This window comes from Bombyx mandarina, chromosome 17 (genome assembly GCF_030267445.1).
Source record: "Bombyx mandarina strain Sakado chromosome 17, ASM3026744v2".
Lineage (NCBI taxonomy): Eukaryota > Metazoa > Arthropoda > Insecta > Lepidoptera > Bombycidae > Bombyx > Bombyx mandarina.
In genome coordinates, this window is record NC_143223.1 from 12,579,445 (window position 1) to 12,601,021 (window position 21,577).

General features: G+C 36.5%; 1 protein-coding gene across 2 annotated transcripts in view; it reads left to right on the forward strand.

Annotated features, from left to right (window-relative positions):
• wake (ankyrin repeat and fibronectin type III domain containing protein wide awake) overlaps window positions 1-21,577 on the forward strand; it is a 284,830-nt gene that overhangs the window by 104,391 nt on the left and 158,862 nt on the right. For both annotated transcript variants that reach the window (XM_089734489.1, XM_089734493.1), the window contains exon 3: window positions 750-904. In XM_089734489.1, coding sequence (XP_089590615.1) covers window positions 750-904 — 155 coding nt within the window. The remainder of the gene's footprint in view (window positions 1-749; window positions 905-21,577) is intronic.

The window sequence follows — 21,577 nt, forward strand, 5'->3', positions numbered from 1 at the left end:
AGTCACGTAATTCTTAATAATTGTGAGATTTTATTATAATTTATGGGAAAATGTTGAAATCAATTCAGAGAAATAATATTATGTTTTTTACTAAACTTTTTTCTCGTCTTTCTTTCTTCGTCGTATACAGCGTGCCCCCGCGACCCGTGTCAAGTCCAATTCTCGAAGAAATCTTTCCAGATTGGTATTGATGTGACCTCTATTTGAGTTTTTCTATGTTCAACGTTATTTAATACATTCAATTTCATCAAATTCGGTTAATTGAGTAACACAAATATAATATGAAGTATACACAATTAGCGTTTGTATTACTTTGCGTGAGTATGGATATAATTGAATCCGCTTTAACCCTTTGACTCCCACGTAGGTCACCGGTGCCCTACGCTACGCACTAAAGTAATTAAGTCAATTTCTGTTACTAAGGCGCCGGAATATCTAGTAGACTCTGGTAAAGACGAACCTGAAGGTATTGGAGAAGAATCTACTCCTAAGAGACCTAAAAACTAAAACGTAGATCAATAAACAAAAGAAGAAAAGAAGTTAACTTTTACGCTATCGAGAACGTTAAACTCGCACTAAGCACACTGGTCTTCCCATGCGATATATTTTTTTTTTAATTCCTAAGTTGAGAGGCTTGAGAGGCTATTTTGGCGCTAACAAACAGTAGCGATAGTTACAGCTTGGCGTCGAATTATTTATCAAGCAATGTTGTTAAATAAAAAAATAAATGGTCGTTCTGTTTGTACTAGTGCGGCGGCGGCGGCGGCTGCAGCGGCGGAGGCGCTCGGCGGAGGCGGCGGTCGTCGCATACCTCCGCCCTTATTGCGTTCCCGGACATTACCCGCCATCATAGCACCCGGCTTCTCGATCCTACACGCCCAGATCGACCCTCAACGAACTACGGGTGAGTTTTACTAATACTCGGTGTACACTTTAACACTAAACATATGATAACGCGTGAAATGAGTGGGATGATCGGTACTTTTTGGTTAATTAACACTGGCACACTAGTTTTATTTTAAACTAGCTGACCCAGCAGACTTCGTAGTGTATCAATTGATAACTAAAAGACCTATTTGTATAAAAGAAACTCAAAACAAACAAAAGGAATCCGTCCGAATGAAAAACAAAATTGTTGTTTTTATATTTCATTCCGAGCATTTTCATATTTATCTACCTTTTAAACCTTCTCTGGACTTCCATGAATAATTCAAGATCAAAATTAACCAAATCGGTCCAGCCGCTCTCGAGTTTTAGCGAGACTAACGAACAGCAATTCATTTATTTATATACAGATTGTAGTGGACTGTATGATTAGGATGGGCAAGGAACTTGATAAATAAACTCGCGAGGATTGCACGTATAAAATTTGTATATTTTAGAAATTTTATAAATCGCGTACAATAGCACGGATGAAAAGAGAATGACAAAACTAAGACATTCCAAAATGCAAAATTCAAATGTAATGTCAAAAACCACAACGACAACAATAAAAAAGGTTTTATACCATTTTGTTAGGTTTCCAACACAGATGAAGAAAATATAAATGACAGATATAAAATTGACATAACAATATTACGAATATGTATGTAATATTTTTTTGAAAGAATAAAAGATTTTGTTGCTAAACTAATTATTCACTAGATTTCGCCCTACCATCCCACATCTTTTTTGATTTTGAACTTTTGCATTGAAAATGCACACGTATGATCTTATTGCTTTTGTACATTTGACTTTATGACTTTCTTACCAATTATACTACAGTTATTATACTTTTTTTTTTTGTTTTGTTTTGTTTATTTTGAGTAATATTTATCGTAGAACGTTATCTACTCGCTATGGTCGAAATATGTACCAGTAAGTGTTGGTATGATTAATGTTAATTTGAATAGCCAAATTATTATGAGTTGCAGATTTTAAGTGGTGTGCGATAATACTTATATTCACGAAAGAGTTCAGCCTTCGTTTTTTAGCTTCAGCGGCCAATTCGTTTAGGCAGATCGTCTTTTCGCATTAAAAGTGTACAATTTCCAAAAATAATTCGAAATTGAGTTAACATGCGGAGTCATTTGGTATCCACCAGTATTTTTCTCATAAATACTGTCAAAAGAGCATAGTTTAGTGTTAGTTTTTTGTTTTAGTTTACCTACATTTTGACTACTACTAACAAAATTAATACATAATTTTATCTTACTTTAAAAGACAGATACATAATGTAACTAATAAAAAATAAATGTTGCAAAGATGATTTAATATTAAAAATATCACATGTTAAACCTTTAAAACACTCTCCTGTAAAATTAGTAAGTTTTGAGATTATACAGTTTTAATGCGAGAAGACGAGATATCGACTGTGATTCCCTTCCATTTATGCACACTTTAAGCACAAGGGACAATATGACAGACTTATTTCCTGAAGTATTTCTCTCTCTCTATCTTTATTCTCTATCGTTCAAACTTTAGGTCTTTTTATGTAGTTATACATTACACAAGCACATATTTTTAAAGTATGAGACAGCTGTTATAAAATACTATAAGGTCGATGACGTAATTAAGTTTGTGATGCCTATGAACTACGATGATCATTTAAAGTGTGGGAAGTAGTAGTCTTACCTACCTAGATCAATAAAAACGACAAAATACACTCGTCGTGGCCAAAATGATAAGACGTCCGATGCATTTGTGTTGAGCGATGCACCGGTGTTCGAATCCCGGGCGGGTACCAATTTTTCTAATGAATTACATACTCAACAAATGTTCACGATTGACTTCCACGGTGAAGGAATTATATGCAATAAAAATCAAACCCGCAAATTTTAATTTGCGTAATTACTGGTGGTAGGACCTCTTGTGAGTCCGCGCGGGTAGGTACCACCACCCCGCCTATTTCTGTCGTGAAGCAGTAATGCGTTTCGGTTTGAAGGGTGGGGCAGCCGTTGTAACTATACTTGAGACCTTAGAACTTAGGTATATCTCAAGGTGTATACCTACAAAGGCAATAAAAAAAAAATAAAAAAAAAAAAAAGGGTGGCGCATTTACGTAGTAGATGTCTATGGCCTCCAGTAACCATTCTTAACACCAGGTGGGCTGTGAGCTCGTCCACCCACCTAAGCAAAAAAAAACCACTTTATTGAAATCTATCCTTTTTGTCTATACTAATATTATAAAGAGGAAAGATTTGTTTGTTTGTATTAAATAGGCTCCAAAACTACGGAAACGATTTGAAAAATCCTTTCACTGTTTGGAAGCTACACTATTCCTGAGTGATTATATCTATATAATCTTTTTTGAAAAAAATTAGGGATCCTTACTAAAACTCCAATAATGTAACCTAAGGTGTAAAAAAATTACCTAAAACATTCTTTGCGTCGGGTGCGCTGCTAACTAAACTATTGATGATAGAATAAAATAATGTAGTACGACTTTTTAGAACACATTATTATTAACAAAAAGTGTCGCGACAGCATATGTTTAACTGTTATAGTTATGCGGCAATAAGTGTTCTTTTATTTAAGAAAATAAAACAACGTCAAATATCGTTGAAATTTTTGTTAAAGTCCCGAGCGGAGCCGAAGCGGGCCGCTAGTTGTTAATAAAATGATTTAGAACCCGAGACACGAATGTGATGCTCACGTGAAACGTATGTGACTATACAAAATATGTACAAGCAGGAGTGTGTTTATCTAATGTGAGTTCAGCGTTTGGCTACGAACCACGAATAGAAAAGATTCCATTAACGGTTAAGTGTCTTTTTAAACGACGCGGCGACGGTTGGTCGGTACATTAACATGGCACGCTATTCGGTACTTATAAAGAGGTTGTACGATTTTTCACCTTTGTAAAGGGCGGAAATGTCGGCTTTTACACGCTCCTTATTAACTTGACTTGTACGTAGCTTTCTTGAACGAGATGGGTAATTTCAATTTAAATGTTCAATCACTTCCGATTGTCAATTGTTTTTTGGTTTTCAATAAACTATCTTATCTCTCTCTCCTTTTCTCTATCCCTCTCTCTGTCTCTCTCTCTCTCTTTCTCTTTCTCTCTCTCTCTCCCTCTCTCTCTCTCATAGACCAGTTTAGGCTGCCCGCATCCAGCGGATACCTACGACTTTTACCTTGGCTTGAGAGAGTGGGCAGCTGTGATCGCTACACATATAGCTCGTAGCTATTATGGCAATGTCATTCTTAACATAGCTTTTTATCTAGTTGTGGCGTATGCACATAACTCTTAAATGCTTAATCCGTGCCCTAATGTATTCTGTATCAAATATTAAATGCCGCATCTACACTTTATCTACTCATTGTATAGAGTCGTTTAATCAAATAACTTACTCTTCCTAATTAAGACGGTGTGTAGAAAGTACAATACTTTGCAATAAACGGTCTAACTATCTCTATCGGTTTTCTCAATTAATTAATCCAGTACATAGCATAGTATGCAAGTTATGTAGCAAAATCCCCTAAGTTTTAAGCATAGATAGCAACATTTCGCACTTTATTGCATCAAAAGAAATGTAAATGGATTATTACGTATATTAATATCAAATTGTTATTTTGTAAAATAAAATATGATATGAACAAACAGAACAGATGTTAAGATAACACGTTTCGCATTCAGAGCAATAATATTATCGCATATACTGCAATAGAGCGGAGAAATTCAATTTTGGCTCCGGTTCAAAACTCGCGAATGAGATGGTATAATATTCGAGAGGTTAGCGTTTTATGACAAATTTTATTTATTAATCATTATCTAAAAAAATTGTTATACTAATAAAGTTGTAAAATAAAGATCGAAAATTATGAATAAACTCTTTAGCAGCATAGCACCGAAAACATTAATTAATGTTCGGAACAATATAAATTATTCTAAATTTCTGAATAAGTGTGTGTGTTTTTTTTTAATTAACTTGTTGATTACGATCGACAATGAAACCCACAGTCCAGCAAGATTCCGTCTTTCTCGATTAAATTAATAAACAATCAAACAGACCTGAACTAGATTTTTTTTTTTTTTATTGCTTAGATGGGTGAACGAGCTCACAGCCCACCTGGTGTTAAGTGGTTACTGGAGCCCATAGACATCCACAACGTAAATGCGCCACCCACCTTGAGATACAAGTTCTAAGGTCTCAAGTATAGTTACAACGGCTGCCCCACCCTTCAAACCGAAACGCATTACTGCTTCACGGCAGAAATAGGCAGGGTGGTGGTACCCACCCGCGCGGACTCACAAGAGGTCCTACCACCAGTAAATTTATTGTTAAGTTGCACTATGTAACAAAGTGATCATCCATATGAAACATTGACAACATGACAAGAAGTACACGACAGATGTCACCTCAATTATAGATGCAATCGACAGTGCAATAGATAACAACATCTTGAAATTACAAGAGTAAGAATAATTTAATAAAAAAAAACAATGAATAATTTTTGGATATTGAATAACTTAATTTTATTTGCCCTTATTTATTTCATTTACTTCAGATTTTGCATCCATAATACATTCATTAACATTTCATTTATACCAGAATTAAATAAAAATAATAACTACAATTTTGGAACAAAACAAAAGCAATAATAATGATAAAAAACAAAAAACAAATAATAATAATAAAACAAAAACTCAAAATTAACATCAAAACTACCTTAACCTAAAATGCTGGTTTGGATCCAGAGTGCTCTACATGCACACGTGTCCAGTGTTGCATGATTGGGCAGTCCAGATTCATCCGCGAGGCGAACAGCCGTAGGTATAAGTAAATAAATTTAATAAATAAATAATATTTCTGCTAAAGTTTTGAAGTGTCGCGAAACGCCTTATCCTGTTATTTGCACCACATATCCGTAGTAGCCACAAGAGAGAATTTGTTCCACATGTCACAACGCGGCGCACATCTGCCAGGATAAATTTTAAGATTTTCGTATGTGTTATCAACGTAAGTACGAAGATTTATAAGGAGGGTTTCTTTGTTTACAAATCTTAATAATTACGTGTTTGATGGATAATATGCAATAACTTAAAGGATAACAACTAACTTGGTATTTACGGTAGGTAGCGGGTTGGCTATGCCCCTGGCATTGGCGACGGTTACCACTCACCATCAGGTGAGCGGTATGCTCATCTACCTACAAGGGTACCTACCCACCTACAATTTTTATTGCTTAGATGAGTGGACGAGCTCACAGCTCACCTGGTGTTAAGTGGTTACTAGAGCCCATAGACATCTACTACGTGAATGCGCCACCCATCTTGAGATATAAGTTCTAAGGCCTCGGTATAGCTACAACGACTGCCCCACCCTTGAAACCTAAACGCATTACTGCTTCACGACGGAAATAGGCAGGGTGGTGGTACCTACCCGCGCGGACTCACAAGAGGTCCTACCACCAGTAATGTAATAAATAAATCTATTCAAAGACAAACTTCAATAAATAATCCGAATGCTTTTGGCCGATCTGATTCCAATTTTACATCTCAATATTAATAATCGACGAAGGAACAAAATTGCTAAGTACAATTACCAAAATTTTCTCAAATTCGCTCGCCCCCGGTGAAAATTTTAAACAATACAAAATTAAAAAAAAAATTGAATCACTCTTAATCAAAGCTTCCTGGCCTTACTCGAATCTCTTTGAACTCAAATCAAACGCAACACAAGTTCCTCCATCAAAGTTGACGAATCGAATCGGCAACTCAATAAACCCTTGCCCTTGTTAAGGCCCCCCCTCAACACCCCTTGAGACAAAGTTTGAGAGCCGCTCTCGGCGGCTTTTAAGTTTTTTTTCGTGACCTTTATTTACTATATACATTGATATTCATATTGCTAAGTCGAAGGTGAGGTCACTGCTCGTTCCGTTAGTTTATATTTTTAATACGCTTTTATTATATCAGACGTATGTCATGTATGTTTGTAACGGAATCTTTGAACATGATTTTGACCCCCTTCAAAACGTCGAATTAACTCGAAATATGGTATACTTATTAAGGACCGATGACATTAATATTGCATTTAAAAAAAAATGAAAAAAAAATCAAGAAATTGAAATTCAACTAAAAAATCAAAAATAAATAATAATTTAGTTGAATTAAAAATAGACTAAGAAAAATGGTTTTATTATTAAAAAAGCGTGGGGTGCATGATAATATCACCACTGATATTATTTTTAATTCAAATTTATTAAAATTTATTTTCTATTTTTTAGTTAGATTTTCTATAAAAGCGTGTTTTGTTAGGTTTTTTAAACTATTATTTATTGTTGAGTGAAAATAAATGAACGATTTGAATGATGTAAAGTTTTTGGTCTGTTATCATCATCGTGGATGTCGCCACATACTTTGAGGCATGATATTGAGGTCTCAATTGTATAACTAGCGACCCGCCCTCGAGTCGCTTCGGGAACTGTAGTTTATTATTGATATCTTATTGAATTTTCTCTTATACAAATCTGCTCCCGACAGTAACAGACACAAGAAAAAAAAGAACGTAACAAAACAAAAAATCTAATATTTCCTTTTCTTATATTCATGGTTCACTATTTTGGCGATAATAGCTTTAAAATTTTTGTTGGTATATATATGATTAACATTTTTATTTTACATTATTAGGTACACGTGTAACTCCAACAGTTTGTACGGCGCACGCCAGAATAGTTCGCAGATCGCAGATTTATTTCCTACTTACTTCACACTTATCGTTATGTTTTGGGTAATTTACATTATATCTTTATAAATTATAGCCTATGTGTTATTCTGACGTGTAAGCTATATTATTGTAAAGTTTCAACAAAACCAATTCAGTAGTCTTTGCGTGAAAGAGTAACAAACATATATACATTCATAAAAACTTTCGCGTTTATAATTTTAAGAGGACGATTAGTTTCATGTAGAAAAAGATAGAATTAAGAAGAAACAGATAGATTGCGTCAAAGACAATATGTGTAAGAGGGGAGTGAGCGAAGAAATGGTATATGATCGAAGAGTATGGAAGGAGAAAACATGTTGCGTCGACCCCAGGTGACAGGGAGAAGGGCAGGAGAATGATGATTGGTTTCACGTTGAAATCAGAACGCACTACTACTGCGCGTCAGAATCGGACGGTGGTAATCTACACGCTAGGGAGAAGCTGAAATAGCCTCTCAAGGCTATCAGCATAGGTAGGGCAAAAAAAAGGCGCCATACAGTCACCGTGCGTTTGGCTGTATACCGGTTATAAAATTTGCGGTGCTCGTTGGAACAACAGTTTTGCTCCTTTTATGGAGTAATGCAATCTATACAAACTACACTACAGGTATGATTATTTTAGTTTACCCTAGACGACGTCATGGACCGACCATCTGACGGAATGTGGTCACCGGAGTCCGACGATACTACTAAACATTTACACCACTGAAAATTCAAGACGTATGATTCAATTGCTTTGATACAAAATTATATTTGATAACTTAATGCAAGGAAGTTTCACGGTAGAAACATCTATGAATCTACCCGTGCATAATATTAAATCGCAATCAATATGGAAACCGTATATAACCGATATCAGTGTAAATCTCCAACCAATGTCAATATCAATTGAATAAAAGAAGAATAATGCTATTAGTTTATTATCGAGTGGTTGGTGCTTCTTATTATTACCTACACCACGGGACAGAGGTTCGATTTCCCGTCAGACTCATTCATTGAAGTTAATTTGTATTTGGGATCTGTATGTAGTCGTTTTTTAGTGTGTATTAGGTAATAATAATACAGGATTAAGTTCCTGCTTGGGACTAATGCGTCCTACGTCAAAAGCAGTTGATACAAATATCGAAATAATCTACTTAACCAAAATCATAGCACCAAACGAAACGAAAGCGATTAGTTAGCTCAATTTCACGGGTGGTAGGACCTCTTGTGAGTCCGCACGGGTAGGTACCACCGCCCTGCCTATTTCTGCCGTGAAGCAGTAATGCGTTTCAGCTTGAAGAGTGGGGCAGCCGTTGTAACTATACTGAGACCTTAGAACTTATATCTCAAGGTGGGTGGCGCACTTACGTTGTAGATGTCTATGGGCTCCAGTAACCACTTAACACCAGGTGGGCTGTGAGCTCGTCCACCCATTTAAGCAATAAAAAAAAACATCAGCAATGCCAGGGGCAGAGCCAAGCCACTGCCTACCGTACCGTTTACTTTAATAATAGTTAATCCTTTTGGGCGTCGGTCCAAAACAATAACACAATGTCTACTGAATATTGCAGATTAATTGAATTGCATTTTGATCGCTGTGAAATTTTTAATCAAGCATTAAACGTGTTTGTCGTTGGTCAATTCAGTTAGTATCCTCATTAAAATTGACGAAGTTATTTACGTTGCTTGTATCCGAAATGACTCTTTATATAGAACTAGTGGCCCTGCAGTAGTCGAAATTCGACTATAGTTAATAGAAATTATAAGTTTAAGCATTATTATGGCTCTATTTTCAAACACTATCATAATTCGATAAAACTGCACTGTAGATCAATAATAATAAAGACAAACAATATCAATCTATTTTCAATTCGACCACAGACTATACAATAACAAAAGTTTCACAATTGACAGTAAACAAAGAGTATATTTTTATGTATGTGTTGTGTCAAATACATGGTAGTGTGTGTAATGTTTTCTTTATTGATTTAAACTATCTTTTATGGATTAATTAAAAAAAATAGCATTGGGCACTTCTTCTCTATATTTTCTATAAGTGTGAGAAATTTCATACTCCTCCGTTCGCGCAATTTTCGTAAAAAGGGATACAAAGTTATTGCTTCACGTATTAATATATAGATCTATATATTAGCATTCGCTATCCGGCACAAAAGTCTACATGACTTAAAGAATATAACAGCCGGTCCAGTTAGTTGTATTAAGCGATGCGACTGAAAAGTGGGATAGTTGTTCTAAAAAATGACCCTTAAGGGCATGGCACACTATAACGGCACGGTAAGGGCACAGCTGCCGCACGACTCTGTATTGAATTTTGGCTACCGCTAGCTGCCGCTGTTGGCTTTTATACTGACGTTATGAAACATATTATACGACATACGATTTAAGGGTCAAATTCAAATGACAAGCTAATGGCTGGGTTGGAGCGGTGCCGTTGCCGTGCTTGCGTAGTGTGCCATGACCCTTAGACCTCAAGGTTGAGGTCGGCGTTCATATTGTAATATCCGCTGGTTGCGTAAGATCAGGTGAGCCGTGCATTCATTCATCAAACTACAGAATAAAAAAAGGCAAGGCAAAAGAAATGAGGTTTTTCCATGGAAGCTACCGTCGTATACAGTATCTTCTAAAGTAGACATATACAGAACACCTTTAAAATTATCCAAAAGAATCAATTATCATACCATCACCATGTAATTGCAGTAGACTTTATGTTTGCTGAATTCAACATTCCTTGAAATAAATTATCTCTCTTTAATTATTATTGAGCGCCTAAAGATTACGGACGTCGACCTCAAATTGGCGGACACAGTGTAGACGACGTCAGTGGTATTATATCGTATCATGCTTAGTAAGTATTAAAATGATATTAATCAGATGATTTTCAGGCAATACATTCGCAGTTACATTAGTTTCGCGATATCCGTTTTAATTCTGCCCTGAGTACTTAGTATAATAGTCTTCGTATAATAATAATTCGCAGTAACGGTTGGCCATCAACAATGTGGATTTATTGATATCGGTGGTCAAGCAAAGCAGTTTCTATGCGCTGGCGTTCCCACCATACCTTATGTTTCTTAAACGTGAATAATACAAAAAAATAGTAGAAATAGTTGAAAAGAAAAGTAAAATAATTATCAATTTTATTGGAAACTTTGATTGTTTATTTGGATCGATTTCGTTGTTAGTTGAGGTCGAAATATTTCTCAATCCTTTCTCCTTCTTTCAATCAAACGGGTCGTCGTAACCCCTTACGGGGGCACGGGGCGGGCCTCGGGGCGAACCCCACTACCCGGGCAGAAGCTCCCTGCCTTCCTTCTTCTTTTTGTGATAATGTCTTATAAATAGATGAACACCGGCTACGCCACGAAAAGGTGTCACGTTCCACCTGAGCGTGCAAGCGAGAGCGTGGAACAAGCGATAAAAAGGCACGATCAGCCCAAACGTTGGCTTGTGACACATTTATCAGTTCGAATAGTTCTGCTACTGAAGTTATTACGTGAAACTATGGTCCGTAAACCGATTTTATAGACAACCAATTATTTTTTGTCACTACTTTTTGAATAAAAGAAGCAGAACGGTGGTGACAACGGATTAGGACTTACGTTTTTTTTAGGTTGGACAAAATCACCAATCCGTGGGGTGTCAGTGTGATAGTGAAACTGAATTTAAGCCTCCTTTCCTCTCCCATCCGTTTCCCTTGGGATAAAACCAAAAAAGGCAGAGCCCTCTCTAATTAAATACATTTTACGGTATTACAGGTTGCCAGAATGGTTGTGTGTAGTAGTGTCTTAGTCTGTAGTGTCTTATTTCAATAATGATTTATTGTAAATATACAAAAACGTTACAACCCTGAGACTATTTGTTTGATTGTATGTATTAAATTGTAAAGTCAAATTGTATTCTTCATTACTATAGGTATTGTAATCTGTGATGTCTCATTTCAATATTAATTTGTGTACATTACATAGAATACTGAAGATTACTGGTGGTCGGACGTATTGTGAGTCCGCCGGGTAGATACCACCACCCTGCCTATTTCTGCCATGAAGCAGTAGTGCGTTTCGTTTTGAAGGGAGAGGGAGCCGTTGTACTGTTAAAAAAGTGAGACCTTACAACTCATATCTAAATGTGGGTGGCTGCATTACGTTGTAGATGTCTATGGGCTCCGGTAAACACTTAACACCGGGTTGGCCGTGAGCTCTTCCAACCAGCAAATCAATAATATTTTTTTACATATAATATATACTATAAAGGCTACTAAGCACAATAATTTAATACATTAGTATTATTTCTGTCGTCTTCTACACTATGTCCCGATTTCCATCTTTAATATTTATAGGGTTGGCGTCCAGTGGTGTATCCAAATTGACACGTAAAGTCACCCGGTGTGGCCTATTTGCATAGTATTTGAATTTTAATGCGGTCGTAGGAAGTATATTTAAGCCTTCTACATATAATGTGAAATTACTATAATGCGACTCTTACATTAGTGTCGAGTAAGTTAGGCTAGCATTGCGACTTGTTTGTTTTGCTATTCCATTTAATTATTCACCATTGGCATGCTCGGGTAGCTGTTAGCGCTCGGGTAGCTGTTAGCAAATTCCACCCCTCCTGGCTGAGCCTTTGCTCGCCCACCTGTCCTGGTGAAACTGAAAAGGCCTCCAGGCCACCAGTAAACTCTCAATCATAAAAAAAAACCATTGGCATGGTGTAAGTTTTATGTTAAACTATTATCCCCAGGCCGTCAATGCTCAGGCAATGATAAAAAACTTATCCAACATAGCGGATTTTAGTGATTTGTTCCCAGTTATTTATTATTACTTACTTACTTTTTTTTTATTTTTTTATTGCTTAGATGGATGGACGAGCTCATAGCCCACCTAGTGTGGTTACTGGAGCCCATAGACATCCACAACGTAAATGCGCCACCCACCTTGAGATATAAGTTCTAAGGTCTCAGCATAGTTACTTAAATATTTCCAAATATAAGTAGATAACCAAGAACTGTTAACTTCGTAGCTAAACTGCCATTTGGACGGTACGTGCTTCACGCTGCTTTATACTTACCCTTCCCATTCGTAAGTGAAGTCAGTCTTTAGAACAGAGCTAATTCTTATCTGATTCCGACGGACGCGGTCCTTATAAGCAGTTCTTTGAACCGATCTTGGAGACTTGGACCCGTATCTGATTAGCGTCCATTGCAGGACTTCTTCCGTTGTAAATTGCAAGTATTTCTTTTTAGCTTTATCTCAGGTTTTTGTCAGACTTAAGTTATTATTGAATGATTTTAATTGAATTTTATTATTGAATATTATTTTAATTGTACAATTTCGTTACGCTTTGAATTATTTACTGATAACTTGGTGACGAATGACACTATTATAAATTAGCAAATTGAAAAAAAGTACCTTTACGGCTTAATTAATATAGTATCACATGTTTTGTAGTCATTATATTTTGTCTTCATCTATAAGTCATTATATTAATCTATTTACAGTTCTTGTGGACACGTAGGACTACAGTGTTTGCAGTTTGTCAATATGGTCTGAACCGTGGCGCTAACCATTTTACAAGATTTAGCAAAATCCAAATAATCGCTCAAGAAAACAAAAAACTGGAACTTTAACAAAGAAGAAAGTTGACGCTAATATAAGAGAATTTCAGATACTCTTATCAGTCACGAAAATGAAAATCGAAAACGAAAATAAATAAATATATTTTTTTAACATTAGATGATCTAATCTTGTAGTAACTAGAGAATAGGCATGACAATTTTGTGATCGACCTATTGTCATGACTGCTTCGCTGACGAAATACTCAGAATAGAGACAACGATTCGAATGAGCGCAAAATAAAAATAAACTCGAAAAGAAACCATATTTTTTTTTTTCCAATGATGCTCTTAAGGACCAGGGTCGATAATTTTTAAAACATAAAAAATATTAGTAGGATGAAACCCATTAGAAAAGGAGGGGAATATTATAAAAATGAAAGGAAAAATAATTTACGGGCGATCTGAGGTCGGGAAGGGGATGGGGGGGGGGGGTAGTTTAAGTGTAAAAAACGGTTTTTCTCGATTTCCGGCAAAACTAAAAGTCTTATGGAAAAAAGTCAAATAGTACAGTTGTAGGTAATAAAAAGATCTAAAACTTTTGTATTTACACGTTTTTCACATAACCTCAAAATTTATGTGAAAAATTCAAAAAACCAAGTTTTTGGTTTTTTATTTTTATCTTTTTAAAAACAAAAACTTTTTTCACGAAATTTGCTGAACTTACCTTTTTATGTGCCAAATACGCTGTAATTTATTTGATTAGAAATATTTATTTATTCACCTTATTTTGAATTAATATCGAAAAAGCACCCTAATTTTCAATGGAAAATTCACCCGTCAAAATATCAGATTTTTCCAAAAAGTTGGTATGTTTTCTGTTCGTTGAAATCTCTACTTTCCGATGGTGAAATATACACATATATATATATATATATATATATATATATATATATATATTACTATAGTAAATCTTCTCAGAAAATGCAAAAAATCGAAAAAAACTATTATATACAATTTTTTATTTTAAAATTTACACTTTAATTACTCGAAAAACATAAGATTACATGTTACATTGATAAAATTGCAAATCAAAATATACTACTTTACTATAAGCAACAAACAAATAAGTTAATAAAATTAATATTTAATATGACATCTACAATATTTGGAGAATGTTATCGAATCTTCTTTAAATTATATGCGTAGATGCCTATTTATAACTATTTTTAGATAACTTATATACCTGAGTGAGCTACGAAAAATTTTAGTCCATCAAAAGGTATTTCCAGGTATTAGCCTAGCCAGTTTTTATTTATTTATTGCTTTATTGGGTGGGCGAGCTCACAGCCCACCTGGTATTAAGTAGTTATTGGAGCCCATAGACATCTACAACGTAAATGCGCCACCCACCTTGAGATATAAGTTTTTTTTTTTTTATTTTTTTTTCTGCCTTTCCCCGTTCGTAGATTAAACGGGATCTTATGTTTTCTCATCCATACTAGTTCTCGCTTTTATGCCTCTCGCACTTTCAAGCTTCATACAACACGTCCATTCATCATCTTTCTTTCTTGTCCGGGAAATACTCCCGCTAATTTAGACTACTTTTGAGATATAAGTTGTAAGGTCTCAGCATAGTTACATCGGCTACCCCACCCTTCAGACCGAAACGCATTACTGCTTCACTGCAGAAATAGGCAGGGTGGTGGTACCAACCCGTGCGGACTCACAAGAGGTCCTACTACAAGTAAAAACATTCTTCAGTTTCAGTGACCGCATAACTCAGCTATTGTAACATCGTATTTTAAGTACGGAAAATGAATAACCACAGAGCCAATGTAAAATAGTTTAGTGTGACACTGATGTATTTATGACGGGTAAAGTAATTTTAATTCACACACACGTTTCGAACTTGAACTTCGTAGTATCTGACGTATTCAACATAATAAACACAATTGCTTTCCCTCCAGAGTTGTTGTAATTAAAATAATTCTCTACAACATATCTAAAGAGAAATTTGACTAAAATGTGTTTACGGGCGACTTCTGCTGTGAAGGTTAACTTGTGTTATAAATACTAAAAAAGTAGTAGCAAGGCGGGTAGCTACGCAGAAGAGGTAGCTAGATAATATACAATACAATTGAAAGTTCAATTCAAGGTGACTGGTGGCATTTACATACTTAAAATCAGATGAGCTGTGAGCTCTTCCATCTTCGTCTGTCTAAACAGTTAGAGGCTTTTTTTTATTTTACGAAATAAAATTACATTTTCTGCGTTGCATTTAGCTGTTCAAAATTTACTAGGGATACTATTAACAACAAAAATATACATAATATGTACTTGTAAAAATATTGTCATATACACAGATAAATGTTACACAATAACATTTACGTATAACTTTGAAACAAAAAGACTGGTAATGAATCGTCAGTGCTTTTTCGATTCTACGCTTTGTTAGAGATAACAAAGAAACAGCCAATCAACATCTTCAAAGGAAAATATAGAAACCCGGCTGACACGAATCCAGAGCAGTTTAAGAACACACTTTATTGAATAAGACTAGTCGCAACAAACTCGAGAACATTGAATCCAAAACTTCACAGATTCAATAGGGCCCAAGTTTCAGAACGTATTAATGCCACTTTTATATAAGAGCCAGGATAAAAGCGGGTTGTAAGCGAGTTCGAAGGCAGCTCACCCCCACCGAGGAAGATTCGTTCGCCAAGTAATAACTTAATGGGACCGGGATTTATTAACTCGGATTTTAGTTGATTTTAGCGTTATAAAACTTATGATATTCGTTCTGATTCGGACTTCGGACATGTTAAATTTGTAGCTCTTTAAGTTCTTCATAATCTGTAGTTCTTCTAAATCTTTGTTGTTTTTATTTTGATAATTGCTTTAATAATGTCATTGTGGTATTTACTGAAATGACTGTTGTAATATTTAAACAATCCATGTTTTTTCATATTATGTATTCTTTTTTCTTCAGTCAATTATGCATTACATTCTGATTACCTTTGTAGGAAGACGTGCAAAGTGGTTACCGTCGCGCGTGGTTATGGTCGTCAGCAATTCCAGGGGCACAGCCAAGTCGCTGCCTACCACTAAGCACTCTCCGCAAGCTTCGTTTGAAGAAGGGCATGTAATAGCGCTTGAGAAACACCGCGGAGGGAGCTCATTCGAATGCCAGATGGTACGTGGCAGAAAAGATGTTTGGAAACGTAGTGTGGATGAACACAGCGGTCACGGATAATATTAATGAACACTGCTCTGGTGATGGGAGGTGTGATGGTAAAAAGGAGATGTAGGGATCATCTCGAATAATTCCTCAGAGCACTCCCCATGGAACATACGGAACAAAATACAGATAGAACTGAAGTCACTCCGTAGATTCAAAGGTTTCAAACGTGAGAACGGGATTATTGACAATATGAATGGCCCGTCTCTGTATGGAGTCAAATGAAAGTAGATGGTATTTGGGACCCACGGTCCAGAGGTGGGAGCAGTACTCCACGTGATGCCGAACCTGTGCTTTGTAAAGCCCAAGTATTTGCCCAGGTGTGAAATACCGTTTCGCTCTGTTGAGGACTCCCAGCATTTCGGACGCCAACTTGGCTTTGCTCTCCAAATGACTCTAAATTGGACATCGCTCCAAACGTCTACCCCAAGTATCTCTATACTCGCGGAAAGCTGCAGGAATACTCCTTTAAGTTGCGGCGCTATTACAAAAGAGTCCTTCTTCGCCGTGAACGCGCAAACCTGTGTCTTCAATGGGTTGAACTGAACAGAATTTAGTTCACCCCACATGAACCTGCCTCAAAGAGTTCTCCATTTCAGACAAAAATTTGATCGCTTCTCGCTATATCACGCTTTGAGACAGACTCTCATGGCCGAGATATCGCGCGTCCCCCGTGCTATCATCCGTATAGCAATGCATGCCATTAATAGATATCATGTCATTGAAATGTAGTATGAAAAATTTGGGGGTGAGCACCGAGCCTTGTGGGACGCCAGCGTTGTGGTCATGGTACTGAAGCAGCAGCCGTCAACGACAACTGTGATGCTCCGTTCGTCCAAAAAGCTAGCAATCTAGCATCTACCTAGCAGCTAGCATTTAGCAGAGATCCTCAGGGATTCACTAAACTGGAAGCTTTGATAGAATTGCCCTATGCCAGACCCTGTCGAAGGCCTTCGCGATGTCAAAGCTTTCCAAAGCTTCAGCCGATCGATGTGTGAGGTGTACAAGAAGATCGCCAGCTGATTCATAATATCTGGAGAAGTTTTAGTTATTTTTGTATTTTTAAGTATTATGTTTATTTATATTAGGGAGGAGTAACAGCTAATTTTAACATAATAGAATACCATAATAACAAATATAAACAGAGAGCTAATTAAAGCTCCTCACCAATAAAAACATGTTAAATCTCTAGGGAAACCAAAAAGTAAACAAAACAAGAATTAATAAAGAAGAAGTAAACTAAACTAAATTAAATATATATTTTTTTATAAATAAAGGGTGTCCCAAAATTATCGCAAGATTTGAATTACATAGAGAACACAACTTTTTGTCTTTTAATTGTTATTTTTTTTATTGAATCATAAAGTACATAGGATAGGGTTATATATGGACAAAACACATAAGGGCGCAACTTTCATTTATGTTGAATAAAAATTTTTTGATTTGATTTGATTTGATTTGAATGGCCTCCATGGCTTTACATGCACATACGCACTCGTTTGTCATCATTTTCCATGACCATTTATATATGTTACAAAGAAATTGTGCATTTTAATTAAGTTGCAAATCGCCGCCACCTGATCTCGTGCCCTTCATCTCACCTTTTTTTTTAAACTCGGGGAATCTGTTGACGGATAGCTCTTTTAAGAGACCGGGTTATGTCGGGCTGCGGCGCCTCCAGGGAAGAGGAAGACTGAGGTCCCCCTGCTCCCCCAATTCTTCTTAGAGACTGCCCCTTGAGGAAGGATTCGGGGCGGGCATTGTCTGGCGTGGGCCGACTACTGACTAGACCACATCGAGCTCCACCACACTGGCTAGACGAAAGCTACGGTACCGCTTAGTGCCGAAAGTTCGCCTTTGCCATCACCCGCTCTGCCGTCACCTAGAAAATATATGTTATTGTACTTATTATATATTATATTATATTACTTACGATCTGCCCATGAACTTCTCTTCTGGACATTATCGCAGAGCTGTTACAAAGAGAGGCTTTTTTTACATTGTTTTTATTTCTGGTTATGAATTTAGCTTTGGGACAAGAGGGTTCCGCTTTAGAAATGGAAATTATAATGGTAAATTGGATAGAAATCGACATTTTTGGAGATCCTTGGCACTGATTTGAACCTCATCAAACAAACAAAGACACAATTATTTTATTAGAAAAAAAACCTTGTTTCGATTTTTACTTTTTGTCATAAAACATTTCATCTTGTAACATCAATGTTTGTGAAAAACAATAAAAGCGTTCAGCTTTTGACCTCCGTTATAATCCGTTCAAACCTTCAGCCTTTTTTCGAGTGTATTTTGATGTTATATCAGTAGCCCGCCTCCGATCAAAGGATTTATTGTTAAATCGAGTTTTCGTTCGACAAAATCGGTTTTCGATTATACAAATCGATGCAATTATATTTTATGATAGACGCAGAGTTGCAATTGCTTATAAATGTAGAAAATTGCCTTTTTCGTGCAAGCATCAGATGTACATGTTCAGACCATTTCTTCATATCGTGGGATATTTAAAAATACCCTTCATCTTTATTTAATGCCTAGACGGGTGAGAGAGCTTACGGTCCGTTTGTCTCGTGCTAAGTGGTTCCAGAGCCCTAACTGAAGCCACCCAGCTTGAGAAATGAGTTCTAAGTCTCAGTTTTACAGTGTCAATAATGTCTCAAAATCTATAATTATTACGCAAATTACAATTTTAAGCAGGGAGAGAACACAGAATCGTTACTAGATTAAGTTTCTTTAAATGGATATGATTTATGAGAATTAATTTATCACAGATCATTGAATTTTAATTTATTTGATAAGTCAATTTATTAAGGTTTGTTTTTATTTGACCAAGAAAGTTTATGTCAGGTAGTGTTCTAATATATAAAATAATAAATAATATAATATAAATAAATAAAAAAATTATACAAAATACATCATACTATAACTTACAGAAAAATATAATAATTTACCATTGACGTAAATTCTTTGCTTCAAGAAACTGTACTATCTGTACGGTCTGCGGTGAAGAACATCTGAGTTCTTGGATTTCATTAATTATCTTTATTTCATAAAATATTCTCAAGTCACTTCTAGTAATAGTTGTATTAATGTGACCAATAACAATAAGATGGGTCTAGTTTCTCAGCACTATTATATCAGTTAAGAAAGCTAGGAGCTATATGTCCCTTCTCAATTCCGACACCATTAAATCCTTTTACCACTTTTTCACATTCCCACAAAAAGAGGTAGTTACTCTTGTGAACCCACTAAAAAAATTATGAGAGTATAATTAACATATTATTAATATATTATTATCTTAGAGGGGTTAATTTTGAAATGGAATTTTGAGTTCAGCCGTTTCGACTACTGTATAAAAAGCTCTTCCAGTTTCTCATAGTACAACAGCATTACTTGTTCTCGACAGTTTTTCTTGATATATATTGTCATCGATGGATGTCATGAGCGGGTTTTTTTTTCCCAACCTAAGCTGATAGCCTTGAGCCTTTTACTGGTGGTAGGACCTCTTGTGAGTCCGCACGGGTAGGTACCACCGCCCCGCCTATTTCTGCCGTGAAGCAGTAATGCGTTTCGGTTTGAAGGGTGGGGCAGCCGTTGTGACTATACTGAGACCTTAGAACTATATCTCAAGGTGTGTGGCGCATTTACGTTGTAGATGTCTATGGGCTCCAGTAACCACTTAACACCAGGTGGGCTAGGAGCTCGTCCACACATCTAAGCAATAAAAAAAAAAAAAAAAAAAAGGCTATTTCAGCGTAACCTTAACTAGTAGGTGAGCTCACGGGGCTCAAACCTGACGTCGTTGCTAACAGGAACCCTAGCAAGCGGCGTGCTTTGCAGAATCTACCACCGGATCGGAAACGCGACCCACTGAGACGATCCGGCGAGAAACTCAGTGGGCTGTGTTTGTGGGTTAATTTACTCGTCGAGCCCTTTGTCGCAAGCGACGGGTTCGACGAGAACGATGACCGGTGCTTGAGGGACCTAAAAGCACCGTTAGTGGATCGGGAGGATCCGAGATGACGTGTTTTGGGCTACGTTGACGGTTTTCCATTCTCTCCGCAGGATCGGGAATGTAGTTACCGGCGGCCACGATGAGAGAGATCTTGTGTCGCAGCGAGCTGATGCTACGTATTAAAAGGACATTTTCAATAAAACACACCAATAGACACGAGTGTGCCTTTTATCACATTAACACATTTTTACAGAATCATGGGATTTTTTTCAATCACCCAGCATTGAGTAATGATGTAATAATAAACCTATCTTGATTTACGAAGGCAAGCAATCGTAATAAAATATTACCAAGACAACTGAGTTATTAGAACAATAACTATACTTTTAAACGGGTTCGGATTTAGGAGCGTATTGCTTGGGGCCCATTTTAGTTGGAATTTTTTATATGTTGTTATTGTTTTATCTGAATTGCGTTAGCAGAATATCATAAGGACCATCTGATGGTGTGTAGTCAACGTAGATCATATACGTCAGCATGGTCATTGTCACAATAAAAGAGGACAACCGCAAGTTTTTTACTATTCAATATTTTCAAAATTCTATTTTTTTTATCTTAGAGCGTTACTGGCGGTAGGACCTCTTGCGAGTCCACGCGGGTAGGTACCACCGCCCTGCCTATTCCTGCCGTGAAGCAGTAATGCGTTTCGGTTTGAAGGGTGGGTAGCCGATGAAGTGTTAGAAGTGAGACCTTAGAACTGATATCTCAAGGTGGGTGGCGCATTTACGTTGTAGATGTCTATGGGCTCCAGTAAACACTTAACATCAGGTGGGCTTGGTTAGCCATCTAAGCAATAAAAAAAAAGTTGGTATTAAAATGCGGGTGCTCAATTTTGTAACAGTACGTCTATATCAGTATCATTTGTTTCAACCAGAAAAATTTAGAAAGAAGACTCCGTGACTTTCTATGTCATCGGGAATTCCGCCTGAGTCCGGCCTAAAGCCCTCACGAACGTGCGTACATACCGTGTGGAAACTTGGGATTTTCCTTTGAGGCATTTATCTACTTAATTAAGTCGGTAAACCGAGGTTACGTGGATGATAATTACAGTGGACACGTACATATGTGTGA